At 39.8% G+C, this 24,832-nt stretch overlaps 1 protein-coding gene across 1 annotated transcript; it reads right to left on the bottom strand.

The window, feature by feature from the left end:
- Window positions 1-121: 121 nt before the first annotated feature.
- Window positions 122-23,216, bottom strand: RIPK1 (receptor interacting serine/threonine kinase 1). The gene is made up of 12 exons (XM_071736536.1): window positions 23,112-23,216; window positions 18,446-18,652; window positions 16,689-16,842; window positions 16,081-16,218; window positions 13,533-13,761; window positions 12,546-12,695; window positions 11,352-11,428; window positions 8,099-8,189; window positions 5,537-6,100; window positions 3,804-3,875; window positions 1,680-1,829; window positions 122-996 (listed from the first exon to the last, which is right to left on the bottom strand). Exons 2-12 carry the CDS (start codon window positions 18,595-18,597, stop codon window positions 710-712), a joined length of 2,064 nt encoding a protein of 687 aa, XP_071592637.1. The 5' UTR covers window positions 18,598-18,652; window positions 23,112-23,216; the 3' UTR covers window positions 122-709.
- Between the last annotated feature and the right edge of the window lie 1,616 nt (window positions 23,217-24,832).

Raw genomic sequence — 24,832 nt, forward strand, 5'->3', positions numbered from 1 at the left:
TTTTTTTTTTTTTTGTCACTGTTTCATATAGCAGATGAGAAACCCATAATGTAAAAAAATTTCTATCAAGCAATGTAAAAATCTAACACAATATTTGTGTGAAAGAAGAGTATTTAATGCGTTATATAATTTCAAAGCCCAAAATAATTTTTGCTTTTATTCACCCACTATAGACATCTGTATTTAATCAACATTATAAAAAGAATTAAAAAATATCATATTGACTTAGAGAAGTCTGGGATATTACCCTTGTAATATTGGCACTTCTGGCAAAATGTATGAGTTGATTTTATTTTCTGCCCAAGTTCTTCAAGGACTGAGTTGGTCTTTGACATATTTTTACTGATATTTTAGCTTTGCTGAAATGTCATGCTTTTCTACAGAACTGAACAAGGATACCAACATGTTTCAAGATGCTATCTAGAAACATTGTATGACACAGTCTTCTTGAACTGATATTACTATTGCATTTGGTTGTTATTATCTTCAGTCATTTTATCAGAAGAAAGATGCTTATCTTGTTTTTTCTTCTGAAAGACTAATTATCTTGACATACACATTTTGATTTGCTGTAGGTATTCACTGAAAACTGCTTGACAGGAAAAATGTATTCCAAAAAGAGTTCCAGAAGGTTTGTTCAGAATTATTACTTGTTTTTGCAAGGTCTTCAGAAAAAAAAATACACTCATTTTTTCTCTCTTCTGTCAACTTATTCCTCATTGATTTGCATCAAGTTTGTAAGGAGATCCAGTCTTCGGCAGCCAAAGAGAGCTTTGGCAAGCTTTCCAACAGTAGCACCTTTGGAGCCTTCCCTCATTACCCACTTAAGCAGCATTTGGTAAACTTTTTCTTTTAGACCATCCCGTTCATAGTCGTGATCAATTTCATCAATCTCAGGATCAGAGAAACCCAATTTACGAGCACAGTGCTTCCACTGTTTAGCCAACATATCTCTCACTAGATTCAGATGTTTCTCAGTCAAGACAGTAGTATCATCTGTAAAAAGGAGAGTGGGGAAAAAAAAAAAAAGGCATTGTTTACTGTTTCTTCTGCTCCTTATACTCCCTCACCTGTCCTCCCCAACTATTTATTGGTAATATCTGGAGACAGATTTGTAGTGATAGAGTCAGAAGTGGGTTCCATAGAGGCAGCTTTACCCAGCCACGCCAGAAAAGAAATTCTCAGTCTGTATCTGTGTATTCAAAGATCAGTTCCTGGACTTGCTTTTTGATCTGAAGCCATCATAGTTTGTCACTTAACTCTGCAAAATTGAAAAGCTCCTGGAGTCTGTGCACAGCTGAATGTTGCCTGTATGATAGGTTTTAGTTTTGGGATGCTATTAATTTGTTTACTTAGGAATGGATACACATGGATAGTTTAGTTGAGTATTGGCCTATGAAAATAAATAACATTTCGAAATATTGCAATTTCTACCTAAATGAAGCAGTTGTGGCCCCAAGCCTGTCAGTGTTCAAGAGGTCATGAAACTACAGGAAATATGCGGCACGTAGTCTGAGAGAACAGTTATTAGCACAAGCCCTTTTTGTTTTGTTTTGTCCACTCTTAAGTGTGTAGTGGGAAATGGCTCAAACATTTTTCTTAAGTATCAGAGGGAGAAAGCTGTACCAGATAAATAAATGGGGAGAATACATGAAAAGTAGGGAGATTATTTCTCTTACCAAATATACCTGTTGCTTCATAAAACCTGTAAGTTTCATCTGTGATAACAGGAGAACTGACGTGTGGATTGTTGTCTTCAACCTTCATGTGATTGTAGGATCCAATTTGAATTCCAGAACTGTTACTTATGTTGTACTTGATGGAATCATCTGTATGAGGGGAATTCATAGAATTTTACAAGCAGCTGTATATGGTTCGAAATGTCAAAAAGTAACATAAGGAGGCAGAAGGTTTTGCTAATCAGGGAAGTGATTAAATGGTTGTACTGTATTTAATGTATAAATGGCCACTTACTGGCAACTGTGAGCATATTTTCATTATGCATTGTGACATAAATGTACTTGAGTGAAAGCCCATCCAAGTTGGTGCTATGACAAAGTGCCAGAACCAAACCTTAGTGTTGGTAGCTGCAAGACTGTAAATAATGTTCCCTGTGCTTCAGGGATGTGTAGAAGCAGCTTTGCTTTTGTTGGCAAATGGCTTCAGGAGATCTTTACTCGAAAGTGCTTTTTGCTTAAATGTTAAAGCCTTGCTCCTGTCTCCCAGATTTGCTTTTCATAGATGTAAGGTTCAGGCTTACAGTTAAGAATTCAAAGTTCTGTGAGACTACAGAACATCATTTCTAGTTGCTCATAAGGTTGCTATACTCCATGTTATACTATGCTGTCTTGAAGTCACCTCTCTGATTGACAGTGTTTCTCATCCTGGCTATCTAGGAGTATATCCTTCAGTCTTACCTATTTTCACAATGAACTACTTGCTCAGTGTTTGTTTCACCAACATTTATCTTTACTTTTTTTGTTGTTTTTTGGTTGTTTTTTTTTTTTTTTTTCCCCCCAGTGTTCTGTACTTTTGGTTCTCAGGCAAGAGTAGAATGTTTTCTGAGATATCCTCACAAAAAAAAAACCCTATTCCCTTATTTTAAGGCCTCAATCCTCAGCAACAAGCTAACAGGTATTTGCACTGATTGCATAGCTAAATTGTGTACACCTGTGTTTGCATCTGTAGTTTACTGTATGTGATAATTTAAGCACCTAATTTGGTATCTTTTGCTTACACAGTTGTCCAGTTTTCACACATAACATGAAATTGGCTATTCCAGTCATGTTAGGTGGTAGCAGTTTTCTCTTGACAATGTTTTCTGAACTCTGTTTGGATAGTCAACCACTGAATGTTCTAACTCCAGTTTAAATGGTAAATAATGGGTCTAAAATTGAAATACACAGAAGGAATGGATTTTATGTCTCAAAATATTAGGATTTTTGCATCCTTCCCTTTTTGAGCTGGAGGAAATATGTTCAGATTTTTAGCTAAAAAAAAGAAAAATTTCAGGTGTCTGCTATTTTCTGGTCACAAAATTAATCTAGCACAAGAGGTACAAATGATTTGTCCATTTTAACTGTGAAAGTTACTGTTCTTTAAATTTGCTTTCCCAAGCCTCTACACTCTGCTTGCTTGTCATGTTTGGGTCATCATCTAAGGACTCTAAAAGATGTATAGTCAAGAAGACAGAAACCTGCTGTTTCAAGTTTTCTTTGCAGTTGTAAACCACTTACAAATTGGACAAGCCTTTAAAAGGGTTAATTAGAGGGTTCAGGTTACCACAGCAACATGACTTAAAAGGAGCAAATATTAACAGGTCCTGAAGGACAGGACAGAATTTCAGGAGTTTAAGAGAGTTGAACTGTAGACAACTGTGCCCCAAGGAATGCTGATCAGCACAAAGCCTGCAGCTAGAGTTCTGCATTACAAATCCAGAGAAAGAAAGGACAGGTGCCCCAAATGCATATGTGATTCTGGAGTTGGGTCAAGTCACAGCAACTTGACTTCTAATCTAAGAAAATAACTGGTTTAGGTCTACGGGGGATCTTACAATGTCTTCATGTTTGTAAAAGCTCTTTTGTGTAAAACCTGTTGTCCTTGATCCACCAAGGGCACTTTTAACAGAGTGTACAGGTCCTACTAGAGACAGGAACTAGTTTTACATAGCAATACTGATAACTTTCAGCTATGCTTAGAGGTATTAAGCAATAACAAGTTATTTCAAGTTTTTGTGCTTTGCTGACCAAGCTGCAATGCACAGCTTGTTGGCTGTGAGGACAGATGAAGTCTACAGCACTTACCTGTGCTTACATTGGGTGCAGTAGGACAATAGGCAAAAGTTGCCCTTGTGAAAGAAGTGGACTCCTTGCTACCTAAAAAACCCAGGGAAAACAAAAACATGTCAAAAGCATTATACAAATAAAAATGAGTGTTGTATCCACAACAGTATGAGTACATAGCTTGTGCTCTTAAATACAAAGACATGTGAAGTTTTTAACAGGATTGTATCTCCTTGAGTAATTCTAGCAATGACCTGATGGTGTTCCTCAGTGACTAATAGCCTTAACCACACTTGGATCCTGGTGAGGGCAGTGGGCTTCCATGAGGCTGTATAAATACCTGCCTAGTGGATGGCTGTGTGGGGTCACAGGTATTGACTGAGCTGCCTCGGATCTGGGATTCAAACAGGAAAACTCCAAACTCCCAAGTCAGCACCTACTGCTTACTGCTGAGACAACTGCAGATTGTATTAGCAGACTGCTGACTAGATCTAGAAAAGACATGGGATGCCAATGTATCTTCTGCTGGTGGCAGCAGTGTCAAGCAGATATGTAAGTTAGTGCCCAGGACATTAATCAGTTTGGATGCCCACAAATGAGCTCTGCAATTCATGATGGGGCAGTAAGAATGACTGGGTTACAGTCCCCTGACAAATAAACGGAAGAGCTGGAGTGCAGCTCTTCTGCATCTCAGCCTGATACCTGCCACACTAATGCATATGGCCTCCCTTTAATAAATGTTCTTTTTTGCTTTCAAACACAAGATTTTACTTTATTAGTGATGTTGACACATCTAATCTCTGCTTTCTGATGTAACAGCTCTCAGATTTCATTTTAGGAAATAAACTCACATAAACAACTAATCACAGCCTTTGCATAAATAATTCAGCAGAGTAACACCTTTATGGCATTCTGCCTGTAAACAGCCAGGCATCCTTGATTTCCTTGTGACGTGACCTGGAAAACAATGCCACACTAAAAATATCCAATATTTAGTAGGAGCAGGCTGGCGTATTGTATGTGTTACCTCTGGTTTCTAAAGTTATTTAATAGGCCTTTAGTTCCCATTTATTTATACTTCTTGCCAATGCTCAGTGCTCTCTTCCTTCTTTGTATCCATACCTTTCTACTCCACAGTTCACTAGCAAATACTGACAGAAGCTGCCCATCAGCACCAGGCAGAGCTCTCTGGAGAAACCCATTAAGAGCCTTAGCTGCCTGTTGGCTTCCTAAGCTCAGGAGTCTCTTACTTTGGCTGCCAATCAAGGTAAAAAATACCCATCCATACTCTGAAATGCTACAAATGTTGCTTCTGCACAAGCAGAACCTACCGGCATGAATGTTACATTTTTGAGAGTCAAAAGTTTTCCTTTGTTTTCCTAGAATGATTGGTAGCAGCTCCTGGTTTTGGCAGCTGCTGTAGTAGTACCTTCTGTCTGCTGGCTGAGTAGCTGAAGAGTTAGGCACTGGGTCTGATGACCCTCTATTTCACTGGTGCTTTAGAAATGGTTCACTTTAAGTTAGCAGCTTGAAAGCAACATAATGGAGTCAAACCTAGAGTGTTTTCATGACCTGGATCAACTTCAACTAAACAAAGAAACTTCATGGAATAAATTCACCTTTGCTGTCCCACAGGTCACTGTTAGCAGTAAGCAGGTTGTTGTTACATAAACTACAAAATATTCCTGGCCACTTCATTTCTAGTGAACAAGTGTGTCTTCAGAAACATAGGTGTTGGGGGGGAGGGATCTTACCTGTATCATTGTCTGTGCTCTTTGGATACCAGTTTACGTTGGTCTGTGATTGCAGGTTTGGGCCAGATTCAGGTACAGCAGGTTTACTTAGGCTTAAGGTACTGGCTGAAGATGATCTATAGTGACCCTCTGTGTTTCCTGTTTGAAGACTGTTAGGGTCTGAGCCATGAAAATAATCAACATCCCCTAGTTTTGGTGCTGTTCCAGGTGGCTGTGGCCAAAAATATGGGTTTGTGTTAGCTCCTGTTTTTTCAGCTCTTGGATACAGTTCACGCCATTTAGGAGTAGGAACAAATTTTGCAAATGGATCGTTGGAAACTCTTCGTTTCCTTTCTTCTTCTCTCATTTCAGGGGTATATCTTACAGGTGAAACTGCTTTATCCATCCAGCTCCCATATTTATGGTAGTTGTATTCATGCTGGAGTTTTCTTTCCAGATTATCAGCAGATGTAAATGAGGTCTCACAGCTCTCAACAGGCTGGTTCTCAGGAGAGGCAGCAAACAAGACTTCATTAGTCTGACTGGTCATGGGACCTTGAGAGCTGTGTAGAGAATTAGGCTGATCTGAAAGGGAGGAAAATTAAATATTTGAAATACATTGAAGTGCAAATATACAACTTGTTGTGATGACACTAGAATCTAGTTATCTACCTTTAATATTATGGTAATATATAAAAAGTGAAAATACAACACTACTTCTAGCATAAGCTGTATTTTATTTTATAAAATGCCCTTACTGGGAAGTAGTATAGATTTTTTTTTTCTAGGAAGTACAGGCTTGTCTAAGCTTTTGGTGTCAAAATCTCACTTAATCAAGTGGTACTGGAATTCACTACATACCCTGCTTATACTGACATCAAGTTCTCAACCACTGAAACAAATAGTTCCTAGAGGCATTCCTAGGGTCTGGTTTAATAGTGTGTCTTCATCCGTATTAACTGGAGTTTAATCAGTGTAAAACTGAAAGGTAACAGGACGGAAAATAACGCCCTTGTAACAGCTGTTACTTTATGCAGCATAAATAATTTGCCATTAAAATCATGTTTGCAAATTATTATGTAAAATATCTTGTCTGGGTGTTTTGTCACTAATTGTTTTTGTCTAGTTTACTCTTCATAATCCCTACTATAACACCTACTATAATCCCTACTATAACACCTACTATATAAAATAGTCTGTGTCATCTACATGTTTCAAACTCATTCTCACTATCAAAGAAAGCTCTACTTCAGTCTTGAACTAGATTGAGTTATGTTCTGGATCACACTGCAGCATTACAAGACTAAACAAAAATCTGCTTGTTCTTGTGTTTTTAGGAATAGGACTACAAATGTTTTCTTAAAGTTTCACAGTTGTCTAGAAAACATTGTACATTGTCAAAAGCAAGGGACTTTATAGGCCACTGTTAAATTGGAATAAAATGCATGTATGTGTTTCTATTTAGCTAAGATAATACCAGAGAATTGTTTCATTTTTCTTTATTTTCTTTTTTTTTTCCCCAATTTACATTGATTAAGTCCATATTAGATAGGACCAAGCTAGTTTCTTTTGATGGCTGTATATTACTACACCATCAATCTGACTTGCTCTGCTTCTTTTGTTACCAGTGCTAGAGAAGGAGTAGGAGGAATAAGCTAATACAGAAACAACATCATCAAAAGTGACAGCTATTAGCAATTCAGTATTAGCATAAACCATATGGTATTAGTTTTCCAGAGCAATCTTAAAATCCACAACCAGATTCTGTGAGATGTATTTCCCCACCATTACTGGAGTAATATGCATTGACTGGAGAACACAGTCTTTGATAGGCTGTCAGGATAGTATCTCTCTGCAGCACAGATTCACAATAAATCCTTTCATATATAAAACACAGGAGCATCTGTAATCTTCTGCAGTTATATGTGATTATTTCTGCTAAGGAAATGTAATTATACTAATTTAAAGACATAGCAGTGGGGCTGCCCTGCTAAGCCCATAATTTCTACTGGAAAAGCTATGGCAAACCTAGCCTTGGGGAAGATGTATTAGTTGCATGTTACAGTTTAATATTATTCCTACAGTGTCTTTCAAATAGTGTGTACAAACTTAACACAATTTTATTTCTACTTAATTAGATACTGTTGCTTGTAAAACACTGTTGCTGTTATGATCCTATATTTTTTGCCATTAGGAAACTTTGGTAAATAATTCCAGATACACTACTATAAAATTGTACCTATACCATCACATATTAGTGACTACAAGGGTGGGAAGAAAGAAAGAACAAAATAATTATCAAAGTGACCATTAAAAAGCCTAATGTTAAGTAAAATTTTTGGCATTGGAGGGAAAGTAAATTAAATGGGTTCACCCTATAGATCATGGAGAATCTGAAATGGTAAGTATGACTTCCAGGAGCCTGAAAACAAATTTAATCTTTTCAGTGGTTACAATTCTCTCTGAAGCCCTTAATAGAGTCTCTTAATAATAACCCCTCAATGGTAAGGCTACTTTGTACATATATGCAACTTTATCTTTGGCAGAATACACAAACTATTGATGTGCTAGTAAGTGACTTACCTGCTTGACCATTACTGGTATCTTCTGCTACAGCATCTATTTGAAGGGATTCCATGCTATTCAGCAATTCATTTGGCTCAGGCCCCATTGTCTGTGAGTAAAAAAGAACAAATGGTCAAGATGAATGCAAATGTTTAACCAAAATGTTTAACTTGCAGAATAAGAAACCACACAGCTTGGCAGTGAATTGACCTGGGTGAATAGATTGTGTCAATCTGTGGGAAGACAGCCCACACAGCCTGACAGAAAATACACATTGCATTGCAAAATCTCTTCTTCAGTGAAGGGAGAAAGGGCTGCAGTGCACCTGCAGTATATAATACTCTTAAGTTCACAAAACAGTACCCTTGCCTTACATGAATCTGAGCTTAATCCATACAGTCATTTTGGATTGTCTGTCTTGTACTTAACAGCTAGACCTTCTGCAGTCTCAGTGAGAGAATGCTGCTGAGGTAAAGGTAGCAAACATTGCATCCTTTTTTTGTGCATCTGTATTTAGTAAGTACATTCACGAACAGGGGAGAGATGAGGAAAAAGATTTACACTCGGGTATGGCCACACTGACTTTCATGAAGAGTATCTGATCAGGGAGTCCAGAGCAAATACTCAGGAGGATGCAGTACAATTTCCTTGCAGTAAACCCTAATCCTCACTAAAGGATGAAAAAATCCTTTTCTGTTCTTTTGGTCTTCCCACTATTCAGACTTAACTGTAAGAAAAAAAAAAATTAGCTGGAAAATTTATTTCTCAGTTTCCTCCAGTGATTCTTACTTTCAAAATAATTTCTAGAAGTAGTGTTTTGTATTGTTTTTTTTTAATTAAACCAAAGAAGTACATTCACAGGTAAAAAATCAACAACTGTTGAACTGAAAAATCAATCAACTCTTCCCCCCAAAACCTACTTTCCTCTGAAAGCAAAAGATGGCATTCTGAAGTGCATCACAAACTTGGGTTCTTAGACTTTTCTTGAGAAACTGAACTGCTTGAGCAGGGGGGTGCACCAGATGACTTCCAGAGGTGCCTTTAAACCTCAGCCAGTCTGTGATTCTGTGATTCTTTTAGTTAAGAGGCTGTAGACTCTGGTTCCATGATTGCCAGTGTGGGGCAGGAGGTGGTTATGGGGGTGGGAGGAAGGCTATGCCCAAATCCTCTAACTCGTGTTGCTACTGAAGCTGTACTGGCAGTGCACCACATTGATTTCCCTTGAATGCTGCATTATGTGCCCGTGTTTTCCTTCCTGAGATTGGAATGCATGTTTTCCTTCCTGAGAAAGTAATAGACTCATGGCATATTTTCTAAATAGTCTTTTGAGAGGTGTATATATATGCAGAGAGCTAATGCAGCTAGAATAATTGGCCATGATCCTGTCTTGGGGCTACTATTGTTAATTAGATGTATATCCTTCATACTGTGAGTGCGTTTGGTCAAATCAGTCCAGGAAATTTGTTTCATCAGTTTCAAAACTCATAGTTTTTTTGAAGAGTCACTGGTGCTTCACAAACATCACATGTTCTTTAAACCAGAAACTTTCATTTCCACAATTTTAGACTTGGTGACTGAAGGACGCAGTTTAAAAAGAACTGTAAATGAAAGGTTTTGCAAAGGAAGTAATTTTTCTTTTCTTAGTTAAAATAACTGGGTATGTATTTTTCTGAGCTTTACTGCAAAGGTTAGAACCCTAATGTCAGGAGTTCTCACTAATAGCTGTCTACTACTAAAGTGGAGTAAATTGATAAAATAGGTGAGAAAAATGTTCTAAATGTTCATAACCAGCTCAATTGTTCAAGAAGTTCTCATTCCCTTATTTTCAGTCAGGAAGTAATTATTTTAATCATAATTTAGAAACATACATCCGGAAAAATAAGATAAACCAGCCTGGGCACTCAGGAAAAAAAATTTAAAATTTTCCTTGTTGTTATATCTTCCTAGTTCCAAGCAGGGTGGGACTCATTAGACATTGCATAAACACAGAACAAGAATTACCAAGAATTTAGATTCTTTTTACACTTTTTTATACTTAATCTAAATCAGATTCTGCCCCTTCTGAATATTCCGCTTCTGTTTCATGAGTGAAAATTTCTGGATGTATCAGAAGCTCTTGTAAACTATTATCATAGAATAAGAGTATTATTCAGGTGGGAACAGACCTCAGGGGACCTCAGTTCCACCCCCTGCTCAACATAGGGTCACCAATGGCATTAGAGTTGGTTTGAGCTTCACTCAAAGCTTTGTGCAGCTGGATGTTGAAAACCTCCAACTATGACTCTATTAGTGACAGGACAACCTCCTTAGGTAACTTGCACTACTGCCTGGTTGTCCTCACAGGGACTCTTGCATCCAGTTTGAATCTCTCTTGTGTCAACTTATGTCTGCTGTCTTTTGTCCTCTTACCCTGCACCGCTGTGATGAGCTTGGACTTACCTTCTCAATGAACTCTTCATATGTAGGAGCAGGTTGCTACTATTTATGTTCACCCCAAAACCATCCCATGTCTTGGCTGAAATAGCCCTGGTCCCTCAGCCCCATCTCACATGGCAGGACTAACAAGTGCTGAGCAAATGTGCTGCCTGTGACACAGTTGGTACAGCCTGGGATCATGGTGGCCTTCCTGGTGCCCAGGTCACTCCCTGCCCAACACTGTCCTGAGGTTTGTCTCAGCAGTGTTGCTCCCACCCAGGCAGGCTCCAGTCAGCACTGGAGTCACTGGTTATAGCAGGTGCAGAACATTGCATTTGTCCTTTTGGTTTTCACAAGGTTTTTGTCACCCCCTTTCCCTAGTGTGCAGGCTTGCCCTGGTGGCTGTATTGACTGGTCCTCCTAGTTTGGTGTCACCTGCATGCCTCATGAGAGTATGCTCCATCAAGTCCTTAAAGTCACTGATAAAGGAGCAAACCAGGGAAGGTCCCAGTACAGTAGACCCCTGCAGTAACACAGTTGTTAGTGGCCTCCCAGGTGAAGTAGGACCTATGAAACTCTGCCCTCTGAGACTCACCATCCAACTTGTTTCTGTCTTCCCCTCCAGACAGTGACATCCACACTTGGATACAAGAATATTTTGGGAGATAGTGTTCAAATCTGCCTAAAGTTGCAGTAAATCACATGCACTGCTCTCCCCTCGTTCAAAAATCCAGCCATTTTATCACAGAAGGAAATCAGGTCTGTCAAATATTATCAGTCTCAAAGAGGCAGAATCTGCCTCTTTGACTTGGAATGTGGGGAACTAGTACATCAGTATGCTTAGAAAGTTACTCACTTTTAAACTCTCCAGATCATCTTCAATATTTTTTCCTAGATCTTGATAGTAAAATGGCTTGTATCTTTGATTAATTTCTGGGAAAAAAAAAAGACAAAAGAAATTAAATTCAATGGAAAATATAATTGACTGTTAGCAATCTTGATGCGTAAGGACAGAGTGAAGACTTGTATGCAGTCAGAAACAGGAAATCTATACACATACTTCAAATCTGTTCACATAGTTCATTTAACCTTAGTATAGTAACAAGAACAATATGTTTTCTAGGGATTTTTTTGTTGTGATCACTGTATTGCTTTTCAGGATAAAAACTATGTCTGTAATGTGAAAGCATCCTGACTTGACTGGCCAAAAGATTGCGTTCTGCATTTTAAGAAATAAGATAGATTCATCTGCATTCAGCTATTTGATAAACAACTATCTTGTCTCTGCTAAAGATGGATTTATGGAAATAATCTACTAACCTGGTAAAAATCAGTATTCTGTATATGGGAAAACTGGAAGATCCAATACAAGCATAAAATCAATCATTAGCAATAGACTATTCTGATTAAATATGGGAATAGATGGTTTCCTCCTGGTATACAAGTTTTCTCTGAGTATTTAAGTACATGCCTGTTGTATAGGAAGCTCTTGGTACCCCTACCTAAATCAAAACATCCATTTTCTGTTACGTGTAGGGTATTTCTTGTGAATTGTTTTTCTATTTACTTTTCTTTTTTTGTTTGTTTGTTGGGGGAAGTTGGTTTTTTCTTCCTTTTTTTTTGTTTTGTTTTGTTTTCACTCTACATATTGAGGCACAAAGAGGAAGTGATATAGAATTTTGATTTATTTCTTGAATGCTCTTAGTCTTCTTCCTAGATTAGTTTCAATAGGGTGTTTTCTCAGCCATTTTCAAGATATGTCCCTTTTCTATAAATTTCAGCAGGGAGATTATACTACACTGAAGACAAATTATCAGCAAGTACATTCTTAACTCTTTTCATGACTAGTATGTCTCAAACCTGTAAATCTTGGACCAGACCCCAGTTTTAGTCACGATACATGGAGCAGGCTTTACTGGGAATGTGATTTGATATTTCTATTTTCAAAGCAAACTTTTTTATTTTCAGATTAATAGAATCAAGTTTGTTTTGTTGTGCTACAAACTATAGACTGATATGTAACAAAAAGAATCCCAAAGCAATGCCTTACCTGCAAAAGTTGGCCGTTTCTCTGGATTTTGCTCCCAGCATTGTTTCATTAATTCAATAATTTCCATTGGACATTTAGTAGTGATCTCCGTTATGTCTGGTCTGTTTCCATTCATGATGCCAAAGCAAATTTGGGCTTCATTTATACCATCTGAAAAATAAAATTTCCTATTAGATCCAGATCATAAGCTTTGCTACTTTTCTGTAGGTAAAAGAAATAGTGGAGCAAGACTCTGTGGTCTTGGGCATGTAGAAGATTTCAAAGGAAAATGCCTGATTTACAGCTACAAATCTTTCACATAAGCGAGTTTGAATCCATTGGCCTAACTTCCACAGATTAGGGGTTTATTTTATGATTAATTGATTTACTTTTATGTGTAAGACATGCCTGGTGTGAGTCAGGGTGACCGACCTGGCTTTCTAGAATCCGAACCTCAGTTACACTCTGCATTGTGTACAAACACAAAGATGGCCATTTAGGCAACATTTAGATGTTTAATTAGCGAAGAATCAATTCAAAATAATAAACACATTACTCTAGAATTCCACAGTCTGTTCTACATGAACACATTGCTGCATATTGAGAAATTCTCACTACAGAGCTGAGAAGTGGTAGCTGAATGTATGACCATTTCTGTTAAAAGAAAAAATGAACATAACTAGCTTGCCTCTGGAGATAGTGTTCCCCAAAGTTTTCATCCTGGTCTGCCTCAAAATCTGTCTAACTACTGCCACCAAGCACAGGTTTATGCCCCCACTGTATGCATGTGAATAGATTGGGCTCACTCTCACATTGCAATTCAGATGTTCTTGTCCACACTTAGAAGTCAGGAATGATGCAGCTAATGCATATCAATGCCCGTGAGGTGCCAAATAGGTGCTATTCTTAGGCACGGATGATTTGATCAACTAATTTTAATTTCATAACTTTAAATTCTTAACATTTGTAATTTAATTTTGTGATACTGTCCTTCTGGAAGTAACTTACTTTCATATGGCTCTTTGCTAGCAAAAATTGCCCAGATCACTATGCCAAAGCTGTAAACATCTGATTTCTCCACAGGTTTTACATTAACACAACGTAAATGCTCTGGGGCCATATATAAAAGAGTCCCAGCATTGTTCTGGCGAGTGCTCTTGATTTGTAGTTGTCGGGCAGTCTCTTCTTGAGTCAGCCTGCTCCAGTTCTTAAAGGAGGCAACACCAAGATCTGCAATCTGAAAGATAAGACACATCAGAGCTAGTGCTGCGATGGAGAGGAGATAAGCAAGTATTTCCTGCAGTGCTCAGTTTTATAATGAATAGTTGGAAATAAGTTATCTAAAAATTAAACACTGCAAGAAATGCAACTACAAGAAAGGAAAACAAAGTATTTGTTGGTATTTTTCCTAACAAACACTGCCAACTGGGAAGGATTAGGCTGAACCTTCATTATTAACTTGACCTCACTCAGAAAAAAACACAACATGAGGAAAAAAGTTTGTTTCCTTTTAATGATAATCACATTCAAGATTTGCTTGCAATGCTTGTGGCAGAACAGAAGATTCATATGAGAAGTAGCTAAGATTCAAATCCAGAAGTAATTTATGAGATGGGCAGATAACTTTCTCATTGTCCTTTCCATTTAGATTCCATTTAACTCAACTTCTTTAGATCTTCCTACAGAAAGGGGGAAGAAGAGGATTTAAAATGATGTGATGTGTATGGTATAGAGACATGGAATAGTATGGAATAACAGGGTTACTTGGATACTGTGTGCCTGAGAAGGTGACATTCCTGGAACTTTAGGGTGCAGTTTCACAGCTAGAGTAATGGCTGATGGTGAAAAAAGTAATCCTTCCCTCCTTCTTCCACAGCCTCCTGCTATGTGCTTTCTGCTTTTCCTGTTTCAGCCCTGACACTTACTTGTCACTGGGAAGACCTAGTGCAAGACACTCAATTTTGAATTGCTGAATCTAGTGCTCCCCAACAGAAGGGTAGCACTGCCAACAGGCAAACTGTAATCTGCTGTAACTGGCTTCCTAAATCAAGGCTGGGTGTTCAGTTTCCCATCATTACTAACACAAAGGACCAGAAGGTCAAAAGGGGAGTAACAATGGAACAAAATGGGGCTGACTGACTTAGAGGCAACTGTAAAACTGATCTGTGTAATGCAAAGACTTCAGAAAAAAAATCTGAGGTGACACCTTGCTTCACTTCCAACTCACTTTTCTCTCTTGTTGCCTTTAACTAGTTTATTGTTCCTCTTGAATTTCTGAAGATTTTAACTAAATTTTGAGGTGATGTATTCAGAGGAAAAGGAAAATGTAAGTGACATACTGCTGAGGAAGTAGGAGTCCAAGTTCATGTCTAATAGTGAAAGGTCTAGCACGATAAGAAGAAGGTATGATATAAACCTTCCTACATTTGCCATTTCCTAAAATAACTATTTTCCTTTATAAAAACTGGCTTGGACACATTCAAGCAGATAAACCATACTGCTGCCTTAAGTTGATCAAAGTGTTTAAGTCTGATTGGATTCTGAATTTGACTCTGGGTTCCAGTTCAGTTTGTCATGAAGTTTAATGGTAGCCTAGCTGGCCCTGACCATGTAAGCAAGCTGAAACCCAAAAAAGCATCTGATTTACATTTAGTTAAACATCAAGATGCTTTTTAAAATTTTTTTTGGCAAAACCAACATAGTTTATAACTCTTCCAGGTGCTTATACTGCACTAGGATTTGCTACTATATTAGCCTTGTTAAACTACTTCTCACTAATCCATGTGGGAGAAATATCAAATGACAGCTTTCTTCACAGGAATTTATTCTGTAGTTTCATATTGTAATGGAGTGATTATTTCAGCAACTCACCTTGACTAGAGATAAGACATTTGATGAGAACTGCTGCGGGTCCTACTCAGGTTTATTCAGCAGTAGGCTCTGTATCTATATATCTTGATCCAAAAGCCCAGTACAGTTAATAAATGGGCTTCAGAACAGCCTTATGAACCATTCTTTGAAGTAGTTACCTGCTGGGTTTTTTTTTGTTTTTGTTTTTTTGTAGCTGCTGGTTATCAATAAAAATGATGACTAAGGGAAAAAAGTTGGAGACAAAAGAGGAAAAGATAATCAGCAAAAGAAGGAAAAAATTGAAAGGAGGTAAAGTAAGGAAGAGAAATTACTGCAATGAAGGAAAAAAGACAATCCATAAGACATTTTATTTGGTTTCAATTTCTGCACATTAAGGTTTGCTTTTTTCTCCTAGCTGTTTTGTTATTTGTAGTTCAATTAATTCTTAACAGTATTATTTTTATTAAAAATACACTTAGTGGTTTATTATTATTTTTTCATAGATGGGGGAAGATTATACAAATCTCAGGCTTAGAGGTTTTATAGGTCACCATGCTTCAGTCATCTACTGCTAAGACTCTCCCCATGTTAGCTTGCTCTAAACTACAAGGAGTTCATGTACCCGTCAGGAGTACTGCCCAACACACCTGAACGGGGTTCTTTAACCAAAATCACCAACTTTCTCCATTTACATTCTAAGAGGTACCTTAATGTGGAAATCTGTGTCCACAAGGATGTTTTCTGGTTTTAGGTCTTTGTGTACGAATCCTTGCTCATGCAGATAAAGCATTCCTTCTGCGATCTCCAGCACAAAGCGCCCTTTCACTGACAAAGGCAGTGAGAGCTATAATAAAGAACAAAAGAATATAAAGAACATATATTAAGAAAAATGCTACTACAGCCATCAAATTAAAAATCTGTCTTTCAAAAACTTTCTTTTTCAGTCCCAGAATACCACTCAACCCAGATTAAAAAAGTGCCGAAGTCTTTCTTCAATCTAGATTTTTTTTTTAAGTCATTCTAAAGTAACTCCGTATTTACAGAAGCTTTCTTCAGCAAATTCTCCACATATCTCTATAAACACTCCTGCAATTCTGAACCTGTAACTGTGGTCTGCTCCTCTGTGATGTGCAGAAAAACTTTGTCTGTCTCCTGCCATCTCTAGAGAAGGCAGAGCTGCCACTGGTTCTTAGATACAGAAAGAAGAATGAGAAACTAAAGACTTCATCTTCCGAGACAGCAGTAACATCCTGTCCCTTTCAAGAATCTTATCAGCCCTAGGAGTGGCAAAGAATGAAGCAATTCACTGCTCACGTTCTGTAGTACTTTCATCATGTTCCCTCGGTCCACATACTCCATCACAAGTGAGTAGTTTCCATCTTCCAAAATTATACCTAGTAGTTTTACCACACGGTCATGCTGCAGCCGCTGCATAATCCTGCCTTCTTCAAGGAGGGAAGCATTATATCTGTAAAACAAATTGCACTAAGCTTGGGCGGCAGGCCAGAAAAAACACAGGGGTCAAAATGCTGTTAACTCATAATCAAAATGGTGGCCAAAAATGTCAACATCCCTAGAGCCACCACAAGATGAATCATACCTTCAATGTTTTTTTAAACTGATACACCTTTGTTCATGCCAGGTTATATTCCCCAGGTCTCAAATGCCTTGCACAGAGACTGTCTGCTCTGTCTGATTTTAGGCCTGCTTCAAAAAGTGTCCAAATCCCTGAACTGGGATTGGATCAGGACAGGGCCTGAAAGAGCCTTTGGACAAGGATGACCAAGACACATTCTACTACCCCCCTGTGCAGGAAAATACACAGGTCTCTTTCCCAAAGGGATGGTATTCATCATCACATTCAAAATGGATTTATTACATGGGATCTACTCACATACTACATAGTGATATCATTTACTAACTGTTAACTGGTGTAGGATGAATTAAAAGACTAGCTCTTTACCTGGGCCTCAGTACAACCTATCAATTGTCACACATCTGGGAGATTGCTAAGAGTGTTAAGAAAGGATGGTATCCACTATATTAAATAATTTTCTTTTTAATATTGTTGCTGTTCTAGTTATCAAGTAAAAGGATAGAAAATCTTGAGATTGATAATGCTTTCCTACCTCATTACATAAAATTGCTTTCTCCTGTGCTCCTATAGCACTAGAGTAGAAAGTGACTGCTTATTTTGCACTAGGCTCAGCTGTTAATTTGCTTAAGACTTTTTGGTTCAAACCTTTAAGGAATAACAAATTTATGAGCCTGTGTAATGAGACAGTAAAAACACAAACCCCAGAATAAACCAGGCTAGATTTTCCATGCTAACTGTGTCCATCACAAGCAGCCAGTGCAGTTTGCAAAATACTATAATCTTTAATTTGCTTTTCACAGCAAACTAAAAACTCAGCTAATTTATTATAACCCAAACTACAAGAACATGGGTTTTTGTCTCTCTCTAGTGGATGACCTGTGGAAGTTTCAGGATTGTTATGGCTCTGAGATAGTAGAGCTGCAATATGATCTGAACCCACTGAAATCAACAGCTAATTCAATCATTAATCAGTGGGCTTGGCTCACTCTACTTTTTCTCAAGGGACAGAGGGTTACATTCGTGGTGTTAAATATGTGCAATTGGGGTTCTTCAGATAGCTCGTGTTCCAAGTAGACATCTACAGTTGGACAACTGTATTGCAAACTGATCTGCAAGCTTGCAAATGTCCTGTGCCCACTGAGGTCCTGCATCCCTTAAGTGTTCAAGAGTCCCCTTGATTCTTTGCAGTTCACAGTAGAGCTGAACTTGCAACAGAAAATAGGAACTTCACTGGAGCTATCAGCAAAACTAAAAAAGTTGGCTCATGAGGAAAAAAAGGAAGGTTTGCAGGACAAAAGTATTGTATTGTCTTAGACATTTATTTTCCCCACATTCATGTCTCCATCTGATCCTGCATCTCCAGGATCTGCAGATCTGAAACTATTACACTTCATTTATATTTATCTCCATAGAGCTTAGTGGATTCCTTAGACTAACTGAAAGATCAAAATCAGAATGAAGATTCATAACTTACTCAGTGCGCTGGGGTCCTGTGTATACTTTTTTTAGCACTACATATCCATGTTTCTTGTGAAAGCACAGAGATATTGTTCCAAATCCTCCAGCATCTAAGTATTTTTTTTCATGTAAATCCTGGGTGTTCATGTGAATGTCTTCCAGTGACATATTTGCAGTCTTTGTAGCTTAGCAAATAAAATCAAGTACTCTTGTGCTTCTGGACCTGTAGTATAATGGAGGAAAAAGAAATGTCATTATCAGGCATTTAGCTGTTCCATTAAATGAGCATCTGTGCAAGGAATGGGACACAAGCATATACTCATGTGACCCTTATGAAAAGGGCCTCACCTTGAAGCCAGTGATGCTCTGGTTCCCACCTGTGGTCCTAAAGACCACAATGATTTATCCTGTCAACCCATTGCAGTTGTATTAAGTCAATGTAAAAACATTTCTTCACCTGAGGATTTCAAGGTGCTTTTAAACAGTTTTTATCCATCTAATATTCAGTAAATGAGTACTGTCCCTACACTTCAGACGTGTAAAAACTGAAACCCAGAAGAATCAACCTCTGGGGCCACAGTCCCAAAGGCAGGTAGTGCATAATGATTCTGATAGGCATCTCATTTTCTAAGTTGTCTGAACATGGGCCTGTCATGGTGCCCAGATACTTCTATAACTTTAAGCTACCTGCTAGGCACCTTTGTGAATCCAGCTCTAAAGGGTTTGCTTGAAATTAAAACAAATAAAAAAAAAATAAAAGGTTTTGCCAGAAGGTGAAACAAAGAACGCAGCTTAAGGGAAACTTATTTTCATAGCTGTTTGAATTTAAGGAGACAAGTTCTAGGAAGACTCTGGTCAGGATACAAGGCAACTTCTTCCTTTCTTCTCAAAAAGAAGAGGAACAAAGACATTGTGAAAGCTTGTAGTTACTCCTAAGTGCACTAAGAGAAAAAAAGAGATTATGGGATCTTATGAAATGGGTAGATAAGTAAACCCCAGTGGATGCCAAAATAATTTTAAGCCTTTGATAAAGCTGTGATGCTCTCTTGCCTGACATGTCTCTCAGAAGGGAAAACCTTAAAGGCAGCTACACAGCGGGTACCTTCAGCACATTGCAGCAAGCTGTTTTACTAGCACAAGTGCAAGCCACAAGCTCTATTTTTTTCCCTCATTGAACTTTTACTTTAAGCATCTTACATTGGGTAAGTTAAGAGTGCTGAGAAAAGACAAAGTCCAAGAGACTGGCAGAGTTGTTCAGTTTCCATTCCTCTTGGGTGACTATGACATAGAGCTGGGAGAATGTTGCAATTTCATTGTGCCACCATATCCACAACAACAAATTGGCTCATTTGGGTAATTAAGAGCTCTAACTAATGTTACAAAGGGATTCTCAATTTTTTTTCACATCAACAAGTGACTGCTAATTCCTGTAAACTACTGTGCACCTGTTATCATCAACTACCAAATTGAAAAGATTGCTTAATGTTGTTATGAACATCAACTGTAGTCTAATTACTGCAGCCTGGAGCCTGGGAACTAAGGAGGTGACGAAAGTGTCTTTAGAAAGCAGGTGTCTGAGAGAAGAGCTTATGTGTAGATTTGGAAGTCTTCTGGTTGGTTCAATACTGACAAGCTAAATCAGGGAAGAGTAAACAATTAAAAAAAAAAAAAAAAAAAAAAAAAAAAAAAAAAGGTTGTGCCTATAAAGGAGGGAAAGCAAGAGAGCAAGAGTTTTCTCTTCCAAGTGTATATATGCTTTATGGGCTGTTATTTAGACAGGGAACATCCCCTCCATATTTGGGTAAGGGTGATTTCTTTGGAGTCTTTTTCTTTAGCTTTCCTGACTTTGAAAGAATGTAGTCTTTGTTTTGCTGTCAGAGGACTAAGGATATAGCTGCATTACTACATTACTCCAGTCAGAAGGTAAGCTCAGCTGTGCCTAACAATTGTTAGAGAGGAGGAGATTAATTTCTGTTTGGGTTTGTTTTTTTCCTTTACAGTTAAACAAACAGCTGGGTAACAAATTACTTATAGTAGTGCCAAGAATATCCACCGCTGGTCTCATAGGTAAACTTTTAACTCCCTGGAAGTTTCTGGGGATGGTTCTCTGGCTTGGTTGAGGTGGTGCTTGAGGTTTCTTGTGGAAATGGGGTGAGCGTCACAGGCACAAATGCCTGAATTCAGCTGTGAGTCATTAATGTGGCATGAACTAACTTCTTGCTTCTTTATCTGGGGCCTCCCTCTCAAGAATTGGTTCACTCACACATCTAGTGTAATTTTTCTATGCTGTCATCATGAATCTAGGCAGTAGTTATCCTTGTAGCAATTGCAAGTGCTGCTCTTGTGAATACAAATTAGATGTATATTTTTGAATGCTGAATTTCTAAAGCTATTGCTGTCTTGGGCACTATATAGCACCATATAATCTGATTAAAATCAGCCCTGCTTCAAATTGCAATAATGCAAGACCTTCTTCCTATTTACACTGCTAATACCTGTCTCTATCAAGTAGCATGTAATCAGCATAACCAGAAGGCTAGAAATTCAGAAATACTCAAATCATGAGATGGTTGGTGAAATGATCTGGGTAACATTTAGATTGAGGGAATTTTTTCTTAAGATGGGAAGGAACCCTCCTTCTTGGGCATGGTCTACTATTAGAATGCTACTAGTTTTTGTTGTTATTAAGTAGTAAATTGCTCTGAGTACAAGTTCTTTAATCTTAAGATTTGTTTCAAACCACAAGTTTTTTGTAGGAAGGGGGGCAATATCTGGCCAGGTTTTTAAGCAAAGACTGCATATTTCAGTAAACTATTCAACATGAGGTATTGGCTGATGTTACCCAGAAATATCAGATGACACAGAAATGACACAGGGAAGCTCAAAGGCTCAAGTCCACTCCAAACATACTGCTTTTCATTGAGATACATAGTGATTCAAATGTACCCTCAGTACCTGTGCTACACCAATAGCAGACATTATGCATCTGTGGTTAAAAGAACAGAAATGTTGTAGTTAGGTTTAGCCTGACCTTTCAGAAGCTGTACATGCCTCTAGGGGTTAATTTGTGTTCTATGAGGTAGCACTCATCTGTGCACTTGGTCGACTGTAAAGCATTTTTTTTTCTAGTATATTATTCTGAACATCTGTGTTAAGGTGGGTTCATATTTAATAAGTGACAACACATACTACAAAAATTCTGAGCACAGGTTGTTTGAAAGAGAGGGATTTTTGCCTCCCAGTAATATATCTGAGCTTTTTTATAGAGGGATAAAATTGTAATAAATGGGGTTGTGGCAATTTTTATTTTTTTTTTTTTTTTTTTTAATTCTATGGTTATATTCTCCCTGCTGACCCCCACAAGGCCCATAAGCTCCCAAGAATCATGACCTGGTCATTAAGTTGCATGGGCCCTGATCACCATTCAAAAGTGGTTTGCACCACTCTAATTTGTTACTGATGGAGGCAGCTCTTCCATTGCCTGCATGGCTGAGAAGGGCTGCTGGGCACATTAACACAGTAACTGTAGCCCTTTTGGTCTAATGATTCTGCAATGAAGGGGTTCTTGAGAGGTGTAACAAGGCATAATCAGAGAGTGTAATCAAGTTTGCAAGCACCAAAACTTGTGGTCACTTGTCGGGAAAGGAAGAGACTACTGGGCAGGAATCAAAGCTGGTATCACTGATATAGGCAGCAGGACAGAAATGGAGGAGTCCCTGCAGCTGAAGACAAAATTGTTGTAACTCTCATAACCTACTCTGTCTAAACCTTTCCCTTCTGCTAAGGTTTTTCAGCATCTGCGTCTTTTCACTGAGAAATAATTTACGTTTGGGGGGTTTTTTTTGTTTGTTTGGTTTTTTTGTTTTCTTTTGGAAATAGCAAAGAAAATACTCGTGACAGATCAGTAGCAAGCTGGATCCCGTGGGAATGTGAGGAGGAGCCAAGCAAAGGTGTTTCACAGGACCAGAGGGGTGGGAAGGTGGAGAGCGGAAAGGGGAAGGGCCTGCGCCGTGGCTTGCACCGGTACAACTGTGTCACAGTCCGTTCTGTTTTGGGACAGAAGTGGTCACAAACGCTTACTCTTGTATAGGAAAGGGAATAGGCTGTCCCGGCAGACGCAGCTTGTACAGCTGTGGCTGTCAGAGAAAGCCATCAGCCGGTACCGGGCCTGCAACCCGGCTGTCAGCCGCGGCGCCCCGGGCTTCTGCTCGTCCTGGCCTCGGCAGGAGACTTGCGACCGGGAAGCACTAACTCGGGCTTTCTCTGGCCTAGTTCCTCGTTAGCCGGCCTGACACGTTCCTTCTCCGCCTCGTCCTTCTCCTCCTGGCCGCCGTGGCCGCCTTTCCCCGCACACGCACCGCTCCCCTACCCTGCAGCTTCCCGTTGCGGCGCCCCGGGAGCTCCCCATAGGCCGGGAGACCCTTCCCATCGCGGCCGCCGGCAGGGGAGGGGCGGAGACGGCGGGATGCACCGCAGCCCCGCCGGGCCACCTCGCCCCGCGGCCCGTCATCCCGCCGGCCCAGCCCGGCCCTTGCCCCGGCAGCCCTCCCGGGACGGGGACCCAGCCCCCGCGGCACCGGCGCATTCGCAACATTGATGGGGGTTGCGCGGCGCTTTCAGTTTTGCCGCGGGCAGCCCAGTCCCCTCTCCTACCCCTTCTCTCCCTCTCCTCGGTGCCTTACCGTGGCTGTGGGCTCTTCTCCGTCCCGCTGCCTCCCTCGGGAGGTACCGGCAGCGTGAGTGTGCGCCGTGACAGTCCCGCCGAAACAGCCCGGTCCAGCTCCGAGACGTCGGGAGGAGCTTTCGGTTTGGCCTGCCCGCCCCGTCGCGGCTTCTCGGAAGCGGAGGAGGTGGTACAGGCTCGCCCATGTGCGCTGCGGAGCTGCGAAGGGACTCTGTCCGTGTACACCGGGAAGAGGGATGTGAGCCGAACCGGCAGGACGTTCCCAGCGGCGCCCAGCACCGCTGCCCCGCTCTGCCAGCTCCGGAGCCGCCAGCGCCTGGAAAAGAGTCAGCCCCCGGTTGCTTCCCCCCACGGTGTGTGCGTGGTGCGGGCAATGAATGAATGGTACCGACCGCTTTACTGAGACTGACAGGAACCGGGAGTTCGGTGCGTGGTGGAAATGCATTTCTTTGCTGTGTTTCTGGTGCCAAAGAGGCAGCGTTTCTTTCAGGAAGGGCAAGCGGAGAAGTTTCTGCTTGTCGACAGAGTAACAGGTAACAGTCTTGGGGATGGCTGCAGAAGTACCTAATCTGAAAGGACTGCTGTGGTTCATCCTCCTGTGGAGATCAGGTGTGTCTAGGGCATCTCTAACGTATTTTGTGTAGTCTGTGATTTGTCCAAACAGCAAATAAGATTCCACAACTAATGCATTCTATTGTTTTCATTATGAACATTTTTTCTAATATAAAAATAATGGTTAATACAATTTCTTTCCATAAGACTGAGCCCTTTGCCTTTCCTCCAGCGAAACGATGGTGACGATCAATGTCTCCCTTCTCTGCCACCACCTTTCCCATTCTGAGGAGCTGTTGCAATCCCCCTGGTGCTTTGTGGATGGCATGGAGTTCATGGCTCAGTATTGCCAGGCACTACCAGAGCAGTAGCAGTAGATCCCTGTGGGAGAGCATGAGCAGTCCACAATTCGTGTTTGAGTGAGGAAACCTTTCTGAAGCTGAAGGGCAAACCTGATAGTGATGAGAGAAGTGGTCCAGAAGCCTCATGTTTCTTCCAGATGGAAACTGGGGCTCCTGACTATCATAGATCTTGAAGAAGCACAATGGCTACAGAGGGTTTTATTTAGTGCTAGACTCCACGGTGGATTTAATGGATAGGATTTCTCAGCTGTGGAGGCCTTCTGAGGCTATGTGTGTATCCATCCTATTCCTGCCACATACAAATAAAACATTAACAAATGAAATAAGCCCATTCAGTATTACGAGGCCTTTGAGATTTACATGGGTGCACTGGTGTGTAATGCTAACATATTCTGTACCTCTGGCCCTCTCCAAGTACAGAACTTGAATTTTGTTTCTTCCTGTGATGGTCTGCAACTTAGTACTTGAATTCTTAAAGCAGTTGTGTACCTTATCTGCCCTTCCAGTCTGATTCGTGCCTTTTGCTGGCCAGAATGTTCATCTGTGAAGGGCAGGTGACCCCTACTTTTCAGCTTTTTGAATGGTGTTTCCTTGGAAAGGCAGATGGGAAACAGTGGGGTACAGGCAGCTCTCTCTCTCTCCCTCTCTCTCTCTCTCTCTCTCAAAAAAAAAAAAAAAAAAAAAAAAAGGCTGAGTGCAATCATTTCCACTCAAAAAACCCGAAAATGTTGGCAATGGAAGTGGCACATGCCTAGTGCATCCCCATTCTCCCCTGGCACTGAATTAGCTGGTATTTCACTTCATG

The sequence above is a fragment of the Heliangelus exortis genome, chromosome 2 (assembly GCF_036169615.1).
Source record: "Heliangelus exortis chromosome 2, bHelExo1.hap1, whole genome shotgun sequence".
In the NCBI taxonomy this organism is placed as follows: Eukaryota; Metazoa; Chordata; class Aves; order Apodiformes; family Trochilidae; genus Heliangelus; species Heliangelus exortis.

What these genes read in the sequence shown, in the direction of transcription:
- RIPK1 (XM_071736536.1), bottom strand. Translation starts at nt 18,597, where the DNA reads ATGTCACTGGAAGACATTCACATGAACACCCAGGATTTACATGAAAAA. An exon ending in TACCAGTAATGGTCAAGCAG is followed by an intron (nt 6,101 to 8,098) that starts GTAAGTCACTTA and finishes CCTCCCTTTCAG; the next exon opens with ATCAGCCTAATTCTCTACAC. An exon ending in TGCACCCAATGTAAGCACAG is followed by an intron (nt 1,830 to 3,803) that starts GTAAGTGCTGTA and finishes CCCCTCATACAG; the next exon opens with ATGATTCCATCAAGTACAAC.